We start from the raw sequence: 21,013 nt of genomic DNA, 5'->3' as shown, positions 1-21,013 counted from the left end.
CATTCCCTCTCTATGTCCCTGATTCTATTATAATCAACAGTTCATTCTGTTCATCAGATTATTTATTCACTTGATTCTTAGATTCACTTGTTGATAGATGCATATTTGTTGTTCATAATTTGTATCTTTACCTTTTTCTTCCTCTTCCTCTTCTTAAAGGATACCTTTCAGCATTTCATATAATCCTGGTTTGGTGGTGATGAACTCCTTTAGCTTTTCCTTATCTGTGAAGCTCTTTATCTGACCTTCAATTCTGAATGATAGCTTTGCTGGATAAAGTAATCTTGGTTGTAGGTTCTTGGTATTCATCACTTTGAATATTTCTTGCCACTCCCTTCTGGCCTGCAAAGTTTCTGTTGAGAAATCAGCTGACAGTCGTATGGGTATTCCCTTGTAGGTAACTGAGTTTCTTTCTCTTGCTGTTTTTAAGATTCTCTCTTTATATTTTGCTCTTGGCATTTTAATTATGATGTGTCTTGGTGTGGTCCTCTTTGGATTCCTTTTGTTTGGAGTTCTCCACGCTTCTTGGACCTGTAAGTCCATTTCTTTCACCAGGTGGGGGAAGTTTTCTGTCATTATTTCTTCAAATAGGTTTTCAATATCTTGCTCTCTCTCATCTTCTGGCACCCCTATAATTCTGATGTTGGTACGCTTGAAGCTGTCCCAGAGGCTCCTTACACTATCCTCGCATTTTTGGATTCTTTTTTCATTTTGCTTTTCCGGTTGGGTGTTTTTTGCTTCCTCGCATTTCAAATCATTGACTTGATTCTTGCGCTCCTCTGGTCTGCTGTCGGGAGTCTGTATAATATTCGTTATTTCAGTCCGTGTATGCTTAATTTCTAGTTGGTTCCCCAATATAAGATCGAGGGTCTCATTAGTTTTCTTGTAGATCTCATTAAGTTTATCGGCGGCTTCTAAACAGTTCTTGAGAGACCTTAAAAGTGTGGTTCTGAACTCTATATCTTCCATTGACAATTTTGTCCTGTTTCTTTGTCTCCGCATTTTGTTATGCTTCCTTGGTGCACCCCCTAGTGGTCTTTGTTCGCAGTCTTATAGTTGAATCTTGATTGTTGTAGCTAATTCCAGGGAGGGTTTGACCTCCAGGCCAAGTGGCTATGAGAATCAGCTGTGTCAGAGTGAGAGAACTTCTGTCCTCTAGGGAGGTGCTAATCTAGCCTTTGCCTGAGGCTATCCGGCAAATGCCTGTGTGCAGGGCTTGGGCGGGGCGGGTCGCACAGGATCAACAGGGTGGGCCGGAGAGCGCAGTTATGGCGGCTCTCAGTCCTGTCCCCAGGGGCTCTACCTTTCTGAGTCCCAGCACCCGCTGCAAAGCTCAGAGAGAAAGCTGCACTCGCTCTGACCGAAGCCAGACAGTCCCGCTTCTCCCGTTTGAGTCTGGGTCCCTAAAGACTCGCCCGGATCTGGAGCTCAGGGTCTGCGACTCCCTCCCGATTGAAAACGCCAACCGCGCCCTCCACCGCCAGCCCGCTCCGCGCACTCCGCACCTCAGAATTTGACTTCAGCACTGCGCCTCCTCTGAGTGTCCGTATGCGTTTCTCTTTCCTCCTAGTTGTAGGACTTACACTCAGCCAGCGTTCCTGTGGTTCTGGGTAATGTCCCTTCCGTTTTTTGGTTTCACTTTTGAAGTAGTTGTTCAAAGCAGCAAACTCCGGCGTTAACCTATGCCGCCATCTTGGTTCTCCAAGGATATGTTTCTATGATCTTTAGAAGAAGGGGAATGAACAGAGAGAGAGAGAGAGAGAGATCTGTCAGCTGCCTTCTGTACAAACGCTGACCGGGGATCAAACCTGCAACTTTTTGGTGTACAGAACAATGCTCCAACCAGCAGAGCCACCGGCCAGGGCTATTTTTATTATCCTATATAATAAAAAGCTAATATGCTAATTGTCCTCTCAACCAAGAGTTTGACTGGGAGTTTGACCAGGGGGCGGGGCGGCCAGCCAACCTCCCACGTCCCCTCCCACCAGCCGGCCAAGCTGATTGGCCCCAATCTATCAGGGCAGGCTGGCCAGACCCCACCTGTGCATGAATTGGTGCACCGGGCCTCTAGTTTTGAATAAAAATCCTTCTAAACTGTCTTGTAAATGACTACAATAATGCAAACAGTTTTGTTAACATTTTGTGTCCAATTAGGTTCACTATGTTTTCTTTGGGGCGGGGGGGGGGGGGGGTGGGGAGTGGGCGGGCTCCAGTGGACTGGGGGAAACATCTTAACTTCAGATACAAATTGTAATGATAGCTAGCATTTACTCTTGTTACTTACTATGCTGCAGACGCCATTCTGAGCTTTGTATATCTATTTGCTTATTAATTCTTCATAACAACTATAGGAGATGGGTGCTCTTATTATCCCCATTTTTTACGTGAGAAAATCGAGGCTCAGAGAAGGTAAGTGAGATGCCCAGGGTCACAAAGCACAACATATAAACCCCAGCACCATCGCTCTGGAGCCCACGTGCTTGACACCACCCTACAGCTGTCCAGGCAACGCTACACAAAGAGCTCGCAGTGAAAAGGAGAGCTGAGTGTGAACTGTGCGTCACTTCTTATTCTGTTGCCCAGTGAGCACACACATAGTATAGAATATAGAACATATTGAAAATAAAACAGAAAAAAGGAGGGACACTAAATCTGCCCACTGTGTGGATACTCCTCCCTTGCGCATAATATCCAGAATAATGGAGCGATTATGCATATTAGGAAAGCCATCAACTGGTGCTTGGGTGACAGTGAAGCAACTGTGACAAGAGGTTGCTGCTGAGGAGAGTGTCTAAAGGGTGTATTAGGATTGTAGTCAGATCACACTAAGTAAGGACTGTGTGTCTCATGCAGTCACAGAGCATCATGGGGGGGCCTGGCTCACCCCCATATGTACCCTTTGGATCATCCTTTAAGTGCCCTAAAGTTCTCTCTCATTCCCTCCCTCCCTGAGAATTCTCTCCCAGCGTCCGCATGACACACTTTTCTCCGAGCTGCTGCTTCATAATCTCTCAGATGTGAAGGAGGATTTAAAAGCCACTGGGAGTGACCCCCGTACCCACAGCACAGGGATCACGCCTACCCTGCACCCAGGCTTCTCCTTGCTCCTCAAGCTGCTAGGCATTTGCTTTTGCTCACTCACTCATTCTTTCACTCATTTATTCATTCACTCAGTGAATATTTATTGAGTGACTACCGTATACCAGATCCTTAGCCCTCTAGGACCTGGGACCTAATGGAAGACGGACACATTAGAAGGGTATTACAGCCCAGCCAGTGTGGCTCAGTGGTTTAGTGTTGACCTATGAACTAGGAGGTCACATGCAAGCTTGGTCCCCAGTAGGGGGTATGCAGGAGGCAGCTGATCAATGATTCTCATCATTGATGTTTCTCTCTCTCTCTCTCCCTCTCCTATCCTCTCTAAAATCAATAAAAAATAAATAAATAAAAGGGTATTACAATGATAATTGTACCGAAGCAAGTTGTGAAGGAAGAGAAGAGGCAGCTATGAGAAAGACTTGCAGAGGAGATGGATAAGATTTAGATGAGACGGGTAAGACCTCAAGAATGAGGAGTGAGATGGACATTATTGCAGGCAGAGGAGCATCAAATAAAAGGCCGCATTTGTGGCTCTCCGGACCATCACTGTGGCTACTGAGAAGGAGGAACTTGTCAAGAGATGCACCCAGAGCAGCAGGCGAGGGCAAGCGCAGATCCGGATGGCGCAGGGCCACAGACAGGACGTGGGGTTTTCTCCTGACTGCAACACACAGACAGTGAAAGGATGTGAGGCAGGAAGTAGCATGTGAGGGAAATAACTATCTGTGCCCTCGAGGAATTCCCAACACTATGATTAGGTTATGAGCTTCAAAACTTTAATTTAGCTTTGGTTAGAATGAAGAGATGAAAGATCACACTGATATTTTACTAGAGGGCTTGCGAAGCTATAATCAAGTTGATAGCTACTTTAGAATTCCAAGTTCTCTGGCTATTACCCTTCTAAGTAAAGATAAGAACGAGCAGGAGAGGGAGTGATCATGGTCTGGGCCTTACAGGGACAGAATGAACGGATTATATCAGCAGAATAGGGAAAGGTCTTTCTTAAATGTAAGCGGGCATAGGTTGTTTCTTACTGGCATAAATTACTATTTCTTTCCTCACTGTTTACTGGCAAGGATCACAGAAGCTTCATGGAGTAGTACATTCACTACAAAGCCTTTATTTTTCACGATACTCACACCTTAGATACTCGACATTGCCTTTGTTTTCTTAGCCCATTCATTGGCAATCCAGCCCATGGCCCCCATCAGGCCTGCCCCGTCTCTGTATGGCCATGTGTATTAACCAAGCCTTTTGCTCTGTGTTCTGACGTTTTGGCTTCTGGGGCCTTGAGGACCCCACCCAGGGTTAGCCAATTCCTTGTCTTACTGCATTTCACAAATGTTGCATTTTTTATGAATTGAAGACCAGACCCTCCACAAGCAAAAAGATTATGATTTGCTTTATTGTGATACCCCCTTTATGACATTTATGGACATTATTACAGGCAGAGGAGCATCAAATAAAAGGCTGCATTTGTGGCTCTCCAGACCATCACTGTGGCTGGGAGGAACTTGTCAAGAGATGCAGCCAGTGGTCTGGAACCAAACCCAAAATATCTCTGGGGTATTAGTTTGTGATCTCTGCCATAACGTAGATGACGTGGTAGTTATTTTATTTGCTCACTGAAGCTATGAACATGTGTAAATTCACCTACTGTTCTCTGTGTGGGGTATAGGTCTGCTGTGGTCTGAAAGCTTCAGAACCTCTGGGTTTGGTTTTCTTCCTAGTGTCTACCCATAACTGAGTTTCCAGTGTTTGATATTTTTAAAAAAATAATCCTCACTAAGAACATTTTACACTGTGACTCAGAACACCCACATAGATAAGGGAAACACATTTTATGAAACATTACTCATCTTTATGCTGTGTGGATCACTTAAATGGTTTCCTCTTCGTCTCCCGTTTTAGAATATACTGCTTGTCATCTACTGTTTACACCACCCATTCGTGAGTCAATGTGCACATCGCAGTAAACGTCACCATCCAACAGATTTAAATCCAAACAACACAAAATGTTTCTCTTCTTCACAGTCTACTGATGAGAACAAACATAGAAATAGATAGTAGCAATCAAACACAAACAGAATACAGATTTAAAACAATGCTCTAAGAGCAAACAGGAAAAAGAGGTAATTTAAAAAATATATATTTTTTTACAGAGAAAGAAAGGGAGAGGACAAACAACAACATTGATTCATTGTTCCACTGGTGTATGCATTCATTGGTTGCTTCTTGGATATGCCCTAACTGGTGATTGAGCCCACAACCTTGGTGTATTGGGTCTATGCTCCAACTAACTGAGCTACCGGCCAGGACTAATTTTTCTTCGTGGAGTTCTTGGATAGGGTTTCATAGAGCAAGTAAGATTTGACCGAATCTTGAAGGATTGTCGGGAAATCATTGGTAGAGAAGCAAGAGAAAGGTGGGATTCACTCCCTTTCAGAAATCTATGCTCTATAACAGAACCTCCTGGAGGCTGAGGACTGGTGTTATTCGATTGTTTATTTCCAGTTCTCAGCATGTGTGACACCAGCAGGTCTCACTAAGTGCTTGGTGTGGGTTCCCACAGTAATTACCCCAGGACTTATTTGGGCCCAACCCTATTCACCACTAAATTATGTAAATTTGAGACTCTATGTCCTCCCGCCCCCCCCCCCCTTCATCACTTTTCACTTCCCGTAATGTCTATTTTTCTTTTAATCCATGCAATTCACTTTTGTTAAAGGCACACTGTGAGTAATGTTTGAAATGGAAATCTCAAATTGTTTTTTACTGCTCTATCTGCCAGATTTAGTTCTTGAGAAATTCGTCCGACAGGACCCACCAGCCAAAGACACACTGTATCACTGTTAGTCTTCCAGCTCAGGTCCCTTTGTCGGGTCTACAATTTCCAGCCTCAAGGACCCAGCACCATGACATAAGGCCTAGAGGCCAGGCAGGGCTGCCTGCTCCATGCCTCCTTTCATTGTCCTCTCCCCGCTCCGGGCCCATTTGCCTCACCCTCTTACTACACTGAAGCCAGGAGGGAACCTATGGCCCTCTACCTCCTCACACGGACACTCACAAGGCTCTGTCCTGCACACTACGCTGTGCGAAGTCGGGTGCCCTCTCCAAGATTCCCGCAGATTCCTCATGGTCTCTTTGTCTCTGAGTCCCAAATCTCCAAGAATTTTTTAAAAATATATTTTATTGATTTTTCACAGAGAAGAAGAGAGAGGGATAGAAAGTTAGAAACATCGATCAGCTGCCTCTTGCACACCTCCTACTGGGGATGTGCCTGCAACCAAGGTACATGCCCTTGGCCAGAATCGAACCTGGGACCTTTCAGTCTGCAGGCCGACACTCTATCCACTGAGCCAAACCGGTCAGGGCTCTCCAAGAATTTTTAATATCACTGTGTTTATGCCCCATGCAGGACTCTTTCCTCTGCCCCATTTCCATGATTTGCCGTCTACCCCTACCTCAAGCCTATCCACAGGGCTTCTCCCAAAGTTTGGGGTGATGGAGAGGGTTTACATGACCACATTTCTAGGTGTTCTCTTCCTAAATATTACTGATTTTTCAGATTTTTTTTTTAGGTCAGACATGAGCCTCTCTTTAGGCATGCTTTAAGAATCAATAACTTGCTTTATTATGTAGGTAATTTTAGAGTTCTCCTTCTTTCTAGTTCTGGTCCTCTCTCTGCCTGTCCCAAACACATCCCTATTGGGAAAATGCAATATTCCCAATAGGTTCCTCCATTTCAGTGGTGTACCACGGGAGTGATGGAAATGAGATTGGGTGCAAGCAATCAGAGAGTGCCCTGTTGGTAAAGAATTTAAAAACAAGAATACACCTAACTAAATGTTGGTCTGCTTTCTATTATCATCATGCACCAGCAATTGTAAAAAATGTCAATGATAAAATACTCCTCTTGAGGCAAGGGAGGAAGCGGGATCTGGATGAAAGAAGGTGAATGGAGGAGCCAAAGATCACATAGGCATAGCTCATAGACACAGGCAACAGGGTGGCCATGGCCAGAGGGAAGGGGGGTTGAGGGTTGGGTGGAAGTGGGAATGAGGACATATGTTATAGTATCAACAATAAAAAAAAATACTCTTCTCTACTGGGCATGCTCCATTGTTACTCTTGTCCCCTCCCTCCACCCTGCCGGCACCTTGGTAAACAGCGCTCCACTTAGAAACCCAGAGTGGGCAGGCACCTTGAAATGTCCACTTTTTCTTCATCTCTGCCGGGGAGTCGCCTTTTCTAAGCACAGGGAACGTCCTCCTTCTCGTCATTCTTCCTTCCCTTGGCTTCTATGCGACCACTCTCTCCTGGTCTTTCCCCATCGACTCTGCCTACACTTCCTTTGTCTTTTGCCAAAATTGCCCATCTCCTTCCCTGAACAAGGCAGGAAGCGGCATTCTTAGTTTATTCCAAAGATCCAGTTACATGAGCAACTCTGGCCCGAGCTTCGCCATGCCAGTGCAGCTGAAGAAACAAGAGAGAAGCACCATGTTCCAGAGAGGATTCTCAGGCCCGGGGGGAGACATGCATCCTAAGAAGTGGCGTGAGGTGAGCAAGAAAGACAGAGAGTGGGTGGGTGCGTGGGGCAGGGAGGGCGAAGCAAGGCTGTCCTTTGGGACGTGAGCGAAGCCGGCTCTCCTGAGGTCTGTGGTGGACACATGCTACACAAGAATCTTGTGCAGGACTGTAGGAATGAGAAAAGAGATAGAGCAAATACTCCGTGGTAGAATTACATACTCCCTAGCGCAGTGGAAGATGGGAGTGTTTTACATAGAGAGGGTGGTGGGTTTCCAGGTCATAACGGCAAAAAGGACCAAGGGGAAGCACCAGGAGCAGGGGAGCAGCCACACAGCAGCCCGCGGGTCTCCCTCCTGCGCTTACCTTGATGTGGCACCGTGTGCGTCCTCCGAACAAGAGCTGCTCCTCGGTGGTGCCCAATCTCACACAGGGCCAGTTAAGGACACGCAGGAAGCCTGGCCTGCCCAACCGTGGCTTCATCCGCGGGCTGCCTCCTGGCTCAGTGTCGAGCAAGGGTTTTTGTGAGAGGCCAGTGTGTGATGAGCATCTCCAGCACCGTGGACAGGGCCAGAGTCAGGGCCCGCTGGCCACACCTGGGGAAGTAACAGGTGTTGCTGGTATCCCGGAGGGAACAGGAACAGGGAAGATTCAGCTCTTGTCTCGCGTGGGCTCACAGGTGTAGGGAAAGGCTGGACACCCACACGGTGGGCACTGACAAGGCAAGGTTCATTGTCTTCCGCTCTAGAGTGGAAGTCTTCAAACCCGCCTTACCCTCCATGACGGGTATCATTCCGGGAGACAGAGGCAGCGGCCACTTTGACCCAACATGAAGTGGGCATCTGAGGTCTTTCTAAAAGTGGGTCCTCAGCAGCCACTCTCTGCCCACTCCAATGCCTCTTTAGGGTGCTAAATCCCATGCCAGCTGGCCTCAGCCACGCCTCTCTGCCTCTATTCCTCCACCCATATCCCCCATCACCAGAGTCTGGGCATTATAGCATTGGCCCCTGGTTGGCATATGACAGGGGTGGGCAAACTTTTTGACTCGAGGGCCGCAATGGGTTCTTAAACTGGACCTGAGGGCCGGAACAAAAGCATGGATAGAGTGTTTGTGTGAACTAATATAAATTCAAAGTAAACATCATTACATAAAAGGGCACGGTCTTTTTTTTTTTTTTTTTTAGTTTTATTCATTTCAAACAGACCGGATTTGGCCCGCGGGCCGTAGTTTGCCCACGGCTGGCATATGACGTCACCAAATACCCTGCTCCAGTGAAGTTGAGAGCTTCTGCCAACTTCAGAGTCCCTGAGAATCAGAAGGGCTGCTAGGCTACAGGAGGGAAATATCCCATTTTTTTGGGCACCCTACCAAGGGAGAGAAAACTAACACGAGAAAAGATGAAAATCACACAGGATGAGGGTATTTATGTAAGTATGAGAAGACTACTTGAAAACTCTGGGTATGAGGAGTCCTTGAGAAGGCACAAAGTCCAGAAACCATGAAGGAAAAGATTGCTATACTCTCCAAGTCCTCACTTAACATCTTCGGTAAGTCCTGGACTCTAAGTGAAGTGATGTACAACAGGACCAGTTTCATCACAGGACAACTGATGCAAACAAGAGTCAAGTTCCTACAGCAACTCATTAAACATGATAACCAAACGACATTGAACAATATAACGTTATTCGAGGACTTCAGTATCTTTCAGAGAATCTCCTAGGGCTCCCATGGAAGCCTTATTTCCTCAGGCAACACATTCTGCTCAGCAGGGATCCCAGCTGAAGCAGAAAGTGTGAGTGGAGTGTGATCCTTTATGTCTGTTCTTTGTTTACTTGCAGTCAACCCACAGTGACCTCTTGTTGCTTATAGTTTTCAACTAGTATGTTGTTTCCTTCCACATCTGTAATTCTTTTTCCAGACCTCATTCAGGAAACAAGGGAGTCATGTGGCCATCTCCTGATGAATAAGCACAGATGTTCCAGGTTCTTTTCCATTAATTAGTATTGCTGTGCAGCATTAAGAAAACAAGACCTGTCCGTGTTTCGGGGAGAAATTTCATTCCTGAAATCCATGTAAAAAATATAGTTTTATCTAGATTTCACTCTGTTTCTGTTCGGAGCCCCAGCACCATCAGCACTGCCACTAATTCCCTAGGAAGAGTGGAAATTTAATCCCAGAATATTGTGGCCCTTCTCTGCCCCCCTCACAGCTCTTGGCCTCTGTGCCATTGGGAATTAATCATCGATTGTCCACAGACATATCACTGCCTGCTCACTGGTATCGAGTGTCCTAAGATCTCTCTGGAGTCCAAAGTGCTTTGTTAAATTTGCATAGTGTAATGATAACTATATTTTTCCAATGGGGGTGGGGGTGGAGAATGGGAGAACTCTCCCATCAACAAAATATAAATAGACCTTCCAGTTCTAACAGAGGCAAATGGCAGGTGCTGAAGACTACACTTTCAGGGACCACTGTTCATCCTGTGCTAGTAGAGACGTGTCTGAACAGAGCAGAGCATCGGGGCATTAGAAACCCCAGAAGAGCTGTGCAGTGGGCCAGTGGTGCCACCTGGTGGACCTCTGCCTTTCTGTTGAAAATTGTTCTTTTCTTCCTTAAGAGGCAGAGGACACAGATTGAGGGATTCTTTCTGATGTAACTGCTTGCATTTTGTTCTTCATTCTCATGGTTGTTTCATTTCCCGTCAAGGGAAGGGGTAACAACTGGTTATATTCCTTTATTTCAATTTCTTGTTTGGTGTATTTTGTAACAAAACGCTCACAAAGGTAAAGGAAAGGTTTAACTCCTCATTGATACTCTTTACCAAAAATTTCCTTTGTCAGGGAAAGCAGATTTTTTTTAAGGTAAGTAGATTTTTGTTAAATTCTCACCCACGGATATGTTTTTTGTTTTTAGTTGATTTTTTTTTTTTTTTTGAGAGGGAGAGAGAAACATTGACGTGAGAAACATTGATTGGTTGCCTCCCGTACACGCCCTGAATGGGAATCGAACCCGCACCCTTTTGGCGTATGGGATGATGCTCCAACCAACCAAGCCACTGGGCCAGGGCCATTCAGCTTATTTTTATATAACAGTATGTAATACTGTTAGTGTGTGTGTGTGTGTGTGTGTAATACTGTTTCATTTTTGAATCAGTATCTTCTCACTGAATGTCCACATCAGTACATGTGTATGTAGTGACTGTTTTTATCTCCTCATAGTACCTTGAATTCTGTCCTCAAAACATGGCCTTCTTCTCGGGCTGATGTCAGAGTTCGTGCATCTGCAGGATGGCAACGGCGAGTGTGGGGGAGGCTGCGGAGGTTGGCTACTTTTTGAGAACTTGATTTTCATCCCATGGAGAGCGTTAAACTGGGAAGAGACAAGGGCTCGGGATGCATTCTATACTGTCCTTCTAGCTCTCTATGTGGAGGACTGGCAGGGCTTGGAGGGAAGCAGAGGCAGGAAGAGCCAGGAGAAGGCAGTTGCAGCGGTTAGCAGTGATCCTGGGGAGAAATGATGGTGACCTAGATTAAAGTTGTAGATGGCAGAATAAGAAAAAATACGGATTCTCAAGATATTTGATGGTACCAGATGTAGTTTTTAGGAACTTTACAAAAAAAACACACACCACACGTCTATTTTGTCCCTTAGTAGCTGCCATAGGGCCGTAGAAGGCCACGATCGCGCACTGGTTGCTGGGAGTTGTAGTCTCTACCTGTGCCAGCAGGCATGGCGGCCTCCATGGCGGGAGGCTGTGGAGTAGCCATGGGTCTAGCCCGGAGCGTTGGAGCCGCCAGGGCGCTGCGCCCTGCGCCGACCTCCGTCGCTTGCTGTAAGTGGAGTGAGGCTTGAGGGCCGGGGCGCACAAGGAGTGCAGGGCCAGGCGGGGGTAGGCGAGACGTGAGGTCTGGGGCGACCTTGGCGGAGGGCCCTCGTGGGAACGGGAGCTGGGGGTGCTGACAGGGTCCCGGGAGCTCCGGACGGGCCGGCGCAGTCGTGACCCCTGTGTGTGTCCCCGCAGGCGCCCGCGCGGGGCCGGGCCGGCAGCAGAGCACTGGACCTTCGCAGCCCGACGCGTTCAAGCCGCCCCCCAAGCCAGTGATCGTGGACAAGCGCCGCCCCCCGCGCCCGGAAACCCGGTGAGGCCGGGACCGGGGCGCGGTTCCCGCTCGTGGGGTCTGCGCTCTTGCACCTGCGTTCGCTCCGGGGCTCGGCTCGAGCGGGGCCGGAGCTCCCGGTGCACGTGCGCGAGCTCCTGTGTCCCCCCAGCTCAGGCTTGTCTCCCTCGCTTCTTCCAAGCCGGGACTGACTTGCTCTGCAGCCGTAAATCGGAGCTTCAGCTGGGCATTCCCCAGGTTTGAAGCGCTCCCCACCGGCATGTGGCATTTCTCTCCGAAGCGTGTCCTATTTTCCCGTTTACGGCCAGGAGCCGCGCTCTCCTCGCCCGGGCAGAAAGGGGTTAGCCAGGACTCGGTGTTGTAGCTTCTCCACTCACTGTGTTTCAGTTTCCTGGCAAATGGGTACAGTGGTCAAAATTCCTGCCTATTTGGGTTTGAAATTTGCTCTTTAAAACAGGGTTTACTTAAAAGAATGGTGGTAGCTTTAGAGGTACATGTACATTTAGATGACTTAGGATCTGCAGAAAACGTTTCTGCAAATGTTCCTGTCGACCTAGTTAAAAAGCCAGGTTTGGGGTCGGGTGGGAGCTTGGTGTGTGTGATTAGAGGCTTTCTGAAAGGGGTCTAGGTTGCTGACTTATTATCTCTGCGTGCGTGTATGTGTGTTTGACATTTCAAATACTCGGTGGTTCTGAGTTGAAAAAAAGTTGAATTTATGGAATCTAGAAATTAAGAAAAGATTTCCTTATACAACTTTTTTAAAAAAATGTTTTTATTGATTTCATAAAGGGAAGGAGAGGGAAAGATGGGAACATCAATGATGAGAGAGAATCACTGATCGGCCGTCTCCTGCAAGCCCCACACTGGGGATCAAGCCCACAACCAGGGCATGTGTCTTGACCTGTGACCTCCTGGTTCACAGGTTGGCGCTGAACACTGAGCCACACAGGCTGGGCCAACTTTTTTTTTTTTAGGGTGGAAAAGGAATATCTCCCCTAAATTGCAGCATTTAATGTAATTCAGTTAAATTAAAAGCAAATTGCATAACTACCTTGGAAAAATATTTAACAATTTAGTATGCTTAAGGTTGTGTATACTTTAATTTTTTAAAAACATATTTTTAGTGATTTCAGAGAGCAAAGGAGAGAGAGAGAGAGAGAGAGAGAAACATCAGTGGTGAAAGAGAATCATTGATTGGCTGCCTCCTGCACGCCCCTCTACTGGGGATTGAGCCCACAACCAGGGCATGTGCCCTTGTCCGAACCTGGGACCCTTCATTCCGCAGGCTGATGCTCTATCCACTGAGCCAAACCAGCTAGGGCTGGGTTGTGTATACTTTTAGACCCACAAGAGTATAAAACTTAGAGAGTAGTAAGTACAAGAAATGTACAAGAATGCACACAAAAGTATTGTTTGTAACAAACAAAAATTAAGAAGCAGCCTAGATATCCATCCATAGTGGACTATTATACAGAAGTGAAAAATGAATGAGCTAGAGCTAATATGAACTCACAGAATGTGTGAAAAAAAGCAACCTGCAGAAGAACTGAGAGTATGATAGCTTTCTTATATTCCCAGGCATACATGCGTATGCAAAGTATAAGAAATGTATAGGAGGAATTCTCCACTTTCACAGAGCCGTCAAACCTAGCTTTCGCAATAGCTGTACAAGCTGACATGATGTGCCTGGTGATGTGGCAAAATAAGATCATATCGCCGAAACAGGTTTGGCTCAGTGGATAGAGCGTCGGCCTGCGGACTGAAAGGTCCCGGGTTCGATTCCGGTCAAGGGTTGCGGACACATCCCCAGTGGGGAGATGTGCAGGAGGCAGCTGATTGATGTTTCTCTCTCATCGATGTTTCTAACTCTCTATCTCTCTCCCTTCCTCTCTGTAAAAAATCAATAAGATATATTTAAAAAAAAAATAAGATCACATCATCACCTCTGTAATATTTTTACCAAAAATATTTAACCTTGGTCTAGTCATGTGGAAACAGGAAACAAATCCAGATTCCAGGGAAGGTATATAAGACAATAGGCTTTGACTCTTCTAAAAAGTCAGTGTTATAAAAATCCAAAGATGGGGAAGAGTTCTAGTTTAAGAGACGGAAGAGACTAACAGCCAGATACAATGTGTGCAGCTTGATTGTAGCTTAGATTGGGCAGAAAACAGCTGTAAGAGACCTTTTCCAGGACAATTAGGTACATTTAAATATGACCTATATATTAGATTATTGAATTAATGCTGAAATTCTTAGGTGTCATAAAGGAATTGTGATAAATGTAGGAGAATGTCCTTATTCTTAGCAGACACCTTCTGAAGTATTGAGGGATGAAATGCTTGCTGCTTGTCATTTTCAAATGGTTCAAGAAAAGAATTATACCTGTATAAAGCAAATACAGCAAAATGTTGGCAGTAGGTGAAACCAGGTGAAGTATATTTGGGTATCCATTATATTACTCTTTCAACTTTTGGTAGATTGGAAAATGTTCAGAGTAGGAAATTGAGAAAAGGGAAGACATTCATAGGAAAAATCATCACCAAATTTAGTTAATTACACTATAGTAATTTAGGGGGAGGGAGGGGTCACAAGGGCTTCAACCATATTGTTTGTTTAATTCTTGAGATGAGTGAGAGAGAGATGAATTTGCATTGCAATGCCATTCATACCTTTCTGTAGGTTAAATATAATGAGCTTGGAATCAGTTAAAGAGACTAGGGAAATTATTTTTAAAGTCAGCTTGCCATTGATGATTCCTATGTTTATATCCTTTCCAACATAATTTATTATAACATATACAACTCAACATGAGGCCTGTGGTTATGGTCACAGGCTTTGGAGTCTGACAAGACATTTAAATCTTGACTTGATAAGTTTATAGCTAATATAATTAGAAGGTTATTCATCTTCTCCAAGCTTCATTTTCTTCATCTGTGAAAAGGAGGTAAGGACACCAAGCCCACCTGGCTGTTGTAAGGTTTAATTTATGCTATAAATGTTTAATAAAACTTTTAACACAATGCCAGGTGAGTACTCAGGATTATTAGCTATTTTCATAAGCACTGACAACAATTTTATAAATAAGACTGATTTTTCTTATTTAGAGAATAAAACACTTCAAAATCATAATCTTAATTTATTTATTTATTTTTTAAGAAAGCAGCAGATTCTTTTTTAATGGTCTTTAAAGTTTGCTTTTATTTTATTTGTCCCCCTACAGGTTCTTGAGTCCTGAATTCATTCCTCCAAGAGGAAGAACAAATCCTCTGAAATTTCAAATAGAAAGACAAGATATGTTAGAAAGGAGGAAAGTGCTCCACATCCCAGAGTTCTATGTTGGTCAGTAAGAGCTGGGTGCTGTTGTTATTAGTGGCTGGAGGGTCAGTTTTCTTGGCATAGAGAGGATTGTTTTTCACATGCCTGGGTTTGGCCAGATGAGGTACTTATTTCTAGTAGTATACTAAAATCTTTAGGGAGTTCTGAAGTTACCTAGAAATTCTGTTGCTTATTTCTGCATCTTACATTTTTGAATCCGTAGGAAGCATTCTTCGTGTTACTACGGCCGATCCATACGCCAGTGGGAAAACCAGCCAGTTCCTGGGGATTTGCATCCAGAGGTCAGGAAGAGGGCTTGGAGCGACGTTTATCCTCAGGAATACTATTGAAGGACAAGGTAGGCTCCTTCCCATTCTTTGGATTTTCTGGAAAATGTCACCTCAGGACTCCTTTTTGTTTCCTGCTCCTGGGATAGGACATCTGCAACGTGAAATTGCAAGGGGGCTCCGAGGGATGACAAGGACCCTGCGGACTAAGAATGGTCTGAAAATTGAGGTTGCTGATTAAATGCAGTTGGTGCTTTGCTTTCTCTGGAAGGCTTCTTGTGTCATAAGGTCAACAACTGTTAGAAGTAGACTTCCCAGACTATGGCAGTATCACAGGAGGAGACAAGGGACTAAAGCAGTTATTTTAGGAGCAAATAACCCTTGAGAACACTATAAACATAATGACATCCTATGAGTTACTTTCTCCTAAAGCGAATGGTCCCAATTTGCTTTCTATTACAACAGTCACCACAAGATCAGTTTTATAAGAACCAGAGAACTTTCTTTAAAGGCAATATTCCATTTGCTTAATAAGGCAGAGGAACAAGTGGTGATAGTTTAGACAGATGACGAATCACAGTGGCGGAACAGTAAAGTTTCATCCTTAATGTTTGTCCCTCATGATCTCCAGCAGCGAAGTATTGAATTCCAAAGAAACTGAACAAGGGGAGCTGCTGTCTTTTATCCTCTAATGACCTGGGGTGCTGTGCATGTAAGAACTCAGCTGGAATTGATTGATTACAGAAACTGGTGCCTCCATTCAGGTCCTGTGCTTGGAGAAACCGTGTCACAGAAAGACATGAGCACAGGTGTGAGTCAGACAGAACTAGGTTTTTCTGTTTTAAAATTGAGATAATAGTTTCCACTTCTCAGTTGTAGTCAGTTGATTGTGATGTTGTATGTGAAGTTCTGGACACAATGCTCAAAAGTGTTAGCTCCTTCTTGTCATTCTTTACATTGTGGCTGTCGGCCACCTAGACCTTCCCCAGCGATCCTCCTTTTTTTTTGGTGGTTCTTTCTAGTCCAGTGGCTTCACTTAAATCCATTTACTTAAACCAAAAATTTAATAGCTGTTTTTAATTCTCTTTCATACACCCAGTCAATCAGCAGGTTTTTATGGCTCAATCTCCCAAAAAGTATATCTCAATTTTGTCTACTTTTCCATCTCCTTTGCTACCACTCTCATCCTTGCCACCACCTTCTCCTGCTTGTAACTGTGTAGTGTTGCTGGTTTAATCCCTTCCTCACCAAGTTACTGTGTTCCAGACAAATGGGCCTTTTTCTGGCTTTTCAAACATGGCAAATTTGTTAAAACCCGGGCCTTTGCCTTCCCCATTCGTTCTGCCTGGAGCCTCCTTGGCCCTTCATTGTGTGTTAAATGCCACCCTTCAGAGGCTGTGCCTGGCTGTACTGTTTGAAGTTGCCCCTCCCCAGTCACAGTGCCGTCAGCCTGTGTTGTTTTCACTACATGACATTCCCTTGTTGGCTTATTTATTGTCTGTCATCCACTGACATGTAAGCTTTATGAGAAGGCTCTTGCTATTTGGGTTTTGCTGTGGGCACAGCTCCCAAATCAGTGCCTGAACCAGAATAGTTGTACAGTAAATACTGGAGTAAATCCTGGTCTTAAACACTAGATGTTAGTGTAGATCATATATTTTACTGTTTATATTTATTTTGGGATTATTCAGGAGAGCTCAGAATACACTCTTGCCCTTAAGCATTTGATGATACAGATGCTGCATTTTCAGCTATCACTTGTAGCCTCTTGGAAACACTCAAGGCTGTTCTTAGCTTGCTTCCTGTGGAAGGCTCCAGAGTGTTAAACACCTAGGCCATCCTCAAGAGGGCTTCTAAACCAGTTACAACTTAAAAATGTACTTTTTTCCCCTCATCATTAATCCTGTTGTTTTTAATGTAGAAGATAGAACTTTATTTAAGTAATTGGGAAATAAACCACATGATGGTGAAGAATTTACTCAACTTTTCTCCAACTAAGTTAATGCTATCAGAATTGGAGATGTTGACTCAGAATATGTATAGAAGACATTCTTTTGACTTTATCATTCTAATTCATATTTTCTTATTTTTAATCTATATAGATTTTACTTTATTTCTATTTCTTTCAACCATCTTCATTTTAAAGATTCAAATTTATGCTACATTTCCTACATGCAAAAACCCTGCGTGAGTTCCTTTACGACAAAGCTTTCACTATAGTGGGAGGCTCCTGCAGGGATCTGGCTGTAGGTTGTAAGAATGTTTTCTTCTCTCCGTAGGTGTTGAGATTTGCTTTGAACTTTACAATCCTAGAATCCAGGAGATCCAGGTGGTCAAATTAGAGAAGCGGCTGGATGACAGCTTGCTGTACTTACGAGATGCCCTTCCTGAGTACAGCACTTTTGATGTTAATATGAAGCCAGTACTGCATGATTCTGGCCAAGAAGTTCCTATTAATCAGGTATGAGTTGTACATTTGGAACTGGAAGTTCAAGTATAATATGAGCCATCTTAATGAAAACTTTTCGAAGAATTTTGCTTGTGACTATCAGCCTAATTTATTCCTTTTTTTTTTTTTTTAAAATATATCCTCCTTAGCTGAAAGTAAAGATGAAGCCGAGGCCCTGGTCCAAACGCTGGGAGCGCCCAAAGTTTAATATTAAAGGAATCAGATTTGATCTTTATTTAATTGAAGAGCAAATGAGAGAAACTCAGAAGTGGAGTCAGCCATAACTTGAGTTTGATATAATGAGGGAATATGATACTTCAAAAATTGAAGCTGCAATATGGGATGAAATTGAAGCATCAAAAAAGTCGTGATCTAAACATGTATTTAGCTCCTTGCAGAAGATGTACTGACTCTCAGAGTATTTTTTTAGAGACCAGTTTAATTTCATATATAAGGACATATCATTAAATCAACTATTCATTATATGAGTACTGTTATAAAAAAAATAAAATTAGCACATCAGTTTATTACTTTAAAAAGAGAAATGTACATGCCAAGTGGTCTGGTGTCTATTCTGTTACTGGAGGCAGAGCTACAATAGAGTCAAAGTATTATAGAATCCCCTAATGTAAGCCTGAAATCTGAACAAGGAAGTAGGTAACAGCCCTGACAGTGGGATCTGCCCCATCAGGCAGGCACAGCCCACCCTACACCTCCACTCAGTAGTGCCAGGGCAACACAGGTAGAATGTGTCTCCTTGTTCGGAGTCATCAGAGTCCCCATTCCCACTCACCTAGTACCCAGCCCTTCCAGTGAAGTGAGACGGAGCAGGAGCAAAGGCCAGCGGCGGGGCAGGACAGGTGGCAGGACATAGTCACCTCGGGAGGCACTGGGATAGAGAAGAGGGTGGGAGAGAAGGTATCTAACTCCAACTCCCTGGGTCTCCCAATCTCTGTCCTCCCCTCTCACAAGTCCCCCTGAACCAGTGCCCACAGCCAGGCCAGGAGACCACGGCTATAGGGGCTCCGGCCTCACAGGTCTCCATGTCTATTACCCTTGGATAAGACCCGAATCAGTTTCTACAACCTAAATCGGTCCTTGTCTTAAGTGCTTACAATGCTTCCAGAGCTTCCCATCCCCCTGTGGGGTGAAGTCTACTAAAAGCAGACTCCAGAGCCCTGAATGAGCAGGCAGCTGAGGAATTGGACTGAGAGAGTTAGACTCACCAAACTGAGCTAAGAGAAGGAAAATTTAGAGAAAGAACCACTGAGCCAAGATCCTGGCTAAAAAAGTGGAACTTGAATCAAGGGAAATTTGAGAGAAGTGCTAGCCTAGATGTGCCCATTGGACACCTAAGGGCCTTCTGCACTGAGTAGCTCCTCCTTTCCTTAGAAATGCTTTTAAAGCCAAAGAGGTGATGGGTGACAAAAAGAGCTTTAAAAAACTGGTGATGTCCTACAGAGCAAGAAACAAATTTTACTTTTCCTACCATACTCTGTTGAGCTGTCATATACTTGAGGGAAATGCATTTTAGCGATGTAAAAATCAACATATCCGGCCCCTCCCTACTCGAAAGTATCCACTATGAATACGGAGAATATGGGTGCGAACGCCAGGGATGTCAGGAGGAAGAGTGACCCTGACATGGGGAAGAGGCACAGGTGAGTGAGGCCCCACTGAAGGGCGGTGTCATTTTCTTTTTTTTCTTGGGCTCTTTGCTTAGGCTCAGGACTGGACTTGAGGAAAGAATTCCAGTTTACTTCCCCTTTATTGAAACTAGGCAACCATAGCACATATTTTACAAATTGTTTCACTTGGGTGAAACTGCACTTTGGAATTCTATCATAAGAAAAATCTTGGAAAAGATACAGACAGTAAATGTAGTTTTCTGCTTGTCATTATGAAGCATAATTGTCTTCAGATTATACTAGAGTATGAGTACAGTCGAGAGTAACTTTCTAGCTTTTTTGCTTATCTCAGTGCACATGAAAAATGACATTTTTAGAGCGTTTATACCAGTAAAGAATTTAAGGAAGTGAGAGTCATGTTTTAAAATAGGAGCCTTGCATTTATTTTAAAAGATGAAAAATTTAAAAACATAGGATTTACTTTTTAATAGCCTACCGTGTGTGTTGTGTGTCATGACTTCTTTATCTGTTGATGGACACTTAGGTTGTTTCCATGTCTTGGCGGCTGTAAATAATTGTTATAATCCTTCAAGATATATACCTTGAAGTGGAAATGCTAGATCATGTGTTAGTTCTATTTTCAATTTTCTGAGGCTTCTCCATACTGTTTTTCCATAGTGGCTATAACAATTTGCAGTCCCACCAGCAGTGCAAGAGGGTTCCCTTTTCTCTGCATCTTTGCTTGCATTTGTTATGCCCTTTGAAGGAGAGCCATTCTCACATGCATAAGGTGATACTGTGATTTTGATTTGCATTTTCCTGAGGATTAGTGATGTTCAGCACATTTTCATGTACCTGTTGTCCATTCCTATATCTTACTTGGAATCTATTAATGTCCTTTGCCCATTTTTAAATTGGATTGCTTGTTATTTTGCTATTGAGTTATAAGAGTTCTATATTTTGTGGCCTTGTAAGAGCCACAAAAGTGTTTTATTCTCCTCTAAATAAGAAAATACTACAAACAGTATTCTGCTGTTGTTGGATGGAATGTTTTGTATATGTCTATTAGCTCCACATGGTCTCTAATGTTCAAATCCACTGTCATTCTTTGTCTGAATGATCCATCTGTTGTTGAGAGTTGGGTACTAAGTTCTCAACTTTTATTATATTGCTGTTTATTTCTCCTTTTAGCTGGTAATTTTAAATGTTTAGTTGCTTTGAGTGCATAAATATTTACAATTATATCTTCTTGATGGATGGACCCCTTTATCATTACAGAATGACCTTTTTTGTCTCTTTTATCATTTTTAAAGTTCATTTAGTCTGATACAAGTATAGCTACTCCTGCTTTTTTGTGTGACCATTTTTAAAAAAAATGTATATTTTATTTTTTACTGAGAGGAAAGGAGAGGGATAGAGTTAAAAACATCGATGAGAGAGAAACATCGATCAACTGCCTCCTGCACACCACCTACTGGGGATGTGCCCGAAACCAAGGTACATACCCCTTCAGTCCGCAGGCCGACGCTCTATCCACTGAGCCAAACCAGTTAGGACTTTGTGTGACCATTTGCTTGAAATATCTT

General features: G+C 44.0%; 2 protein-coding genes across 8 annotated transcripts in view; one reads left to right on the top strand and one right to left on the bottom strand.

The window, feature by feature from the left end:
- Positions 1 to 21,013, bottom strand: part of GCFC2 (GC-rich sequence DNA-binding factor 2) — a 57,910-nt gene that overhangs the window by 2,087 nt on the left and 34,810 nt on the right. The window contains exons 15-16 of one of the 7 annotated variants that reach the window (XR_004971766.1): positions 7,993 to 8,222; positions 2,237 to 5,134 (exon numbers count right to left, since the gene is read on the bottom strand). The exons of 1 other annotated variant lie outside the window; for it this stretch is intronic. Coding sequence is in view for 2 of the 6 variants with exons in the window: in XM_036333999.1 (XP_036189892.1) it covers positions 11,119 to 11,151 (33 nt within the window). In the remaining 4 variants the exon portion in view is untranslated. Of the gene's footprint in view, positions 1 to 2,236; positions 5,135 to 7,992; positions 8,223 to 8,843; positions 9,584 to 10,775; positions 11,152 to 13,623; positions 14,131 to 21,013 lie in introns of those variants that run through there. 5 more of the 7 variants (XR_004971767.1, XR_004971768.1, XR_004971765.1 and 2 more) reach the window with 5 other exon arrangements.
- On the top strand, positions 11,318 to 20,688 carry MRPL19 (mitochondrial ribosomal protein L19). The gene is made up of 6 exons (XM_036334010.1): positions 11,318 to 11,459; positions 11,649 to 11,766; positions 14,969 to 15,087; positions 15,287 to 15,421; positions 17,630 to 17,811; positions 17,949 to 20,688. The coding sequence occupies exons 1-6, from the start codon at positions 11,357 to 11,359 to the stop codon at positions 18,081 to 18,083; spliced, it is 792 nt and encodes a 263-aa protein (XP_036189903.1). The 5' UTR covers positions 11,318 to 11,356; the 3' UTR covers positions 18,084 to 20,688.

The sequence above is a fragment of the Myotis myotis genome, unplaced genomic scaffold (genome assembly GCF_014108235.1).
Source record: "Myotis myotis isolate mMyoMyo1 unplaced genomic scaffold, mMyoMyo1.p scaffold_m19_p_14, whole genome shotgun sequence".
Lineage (NCBI taxonomy): Eukaryota > Metazoa > Chordata > Mammalia > Chiroptera > Vespertilionidae > Myotis > Myotis myotis.
Note: the sequence above shows the minus strand (reverse complement) of the source record. Positions and strands in the feature narration are given on the sequence as shown.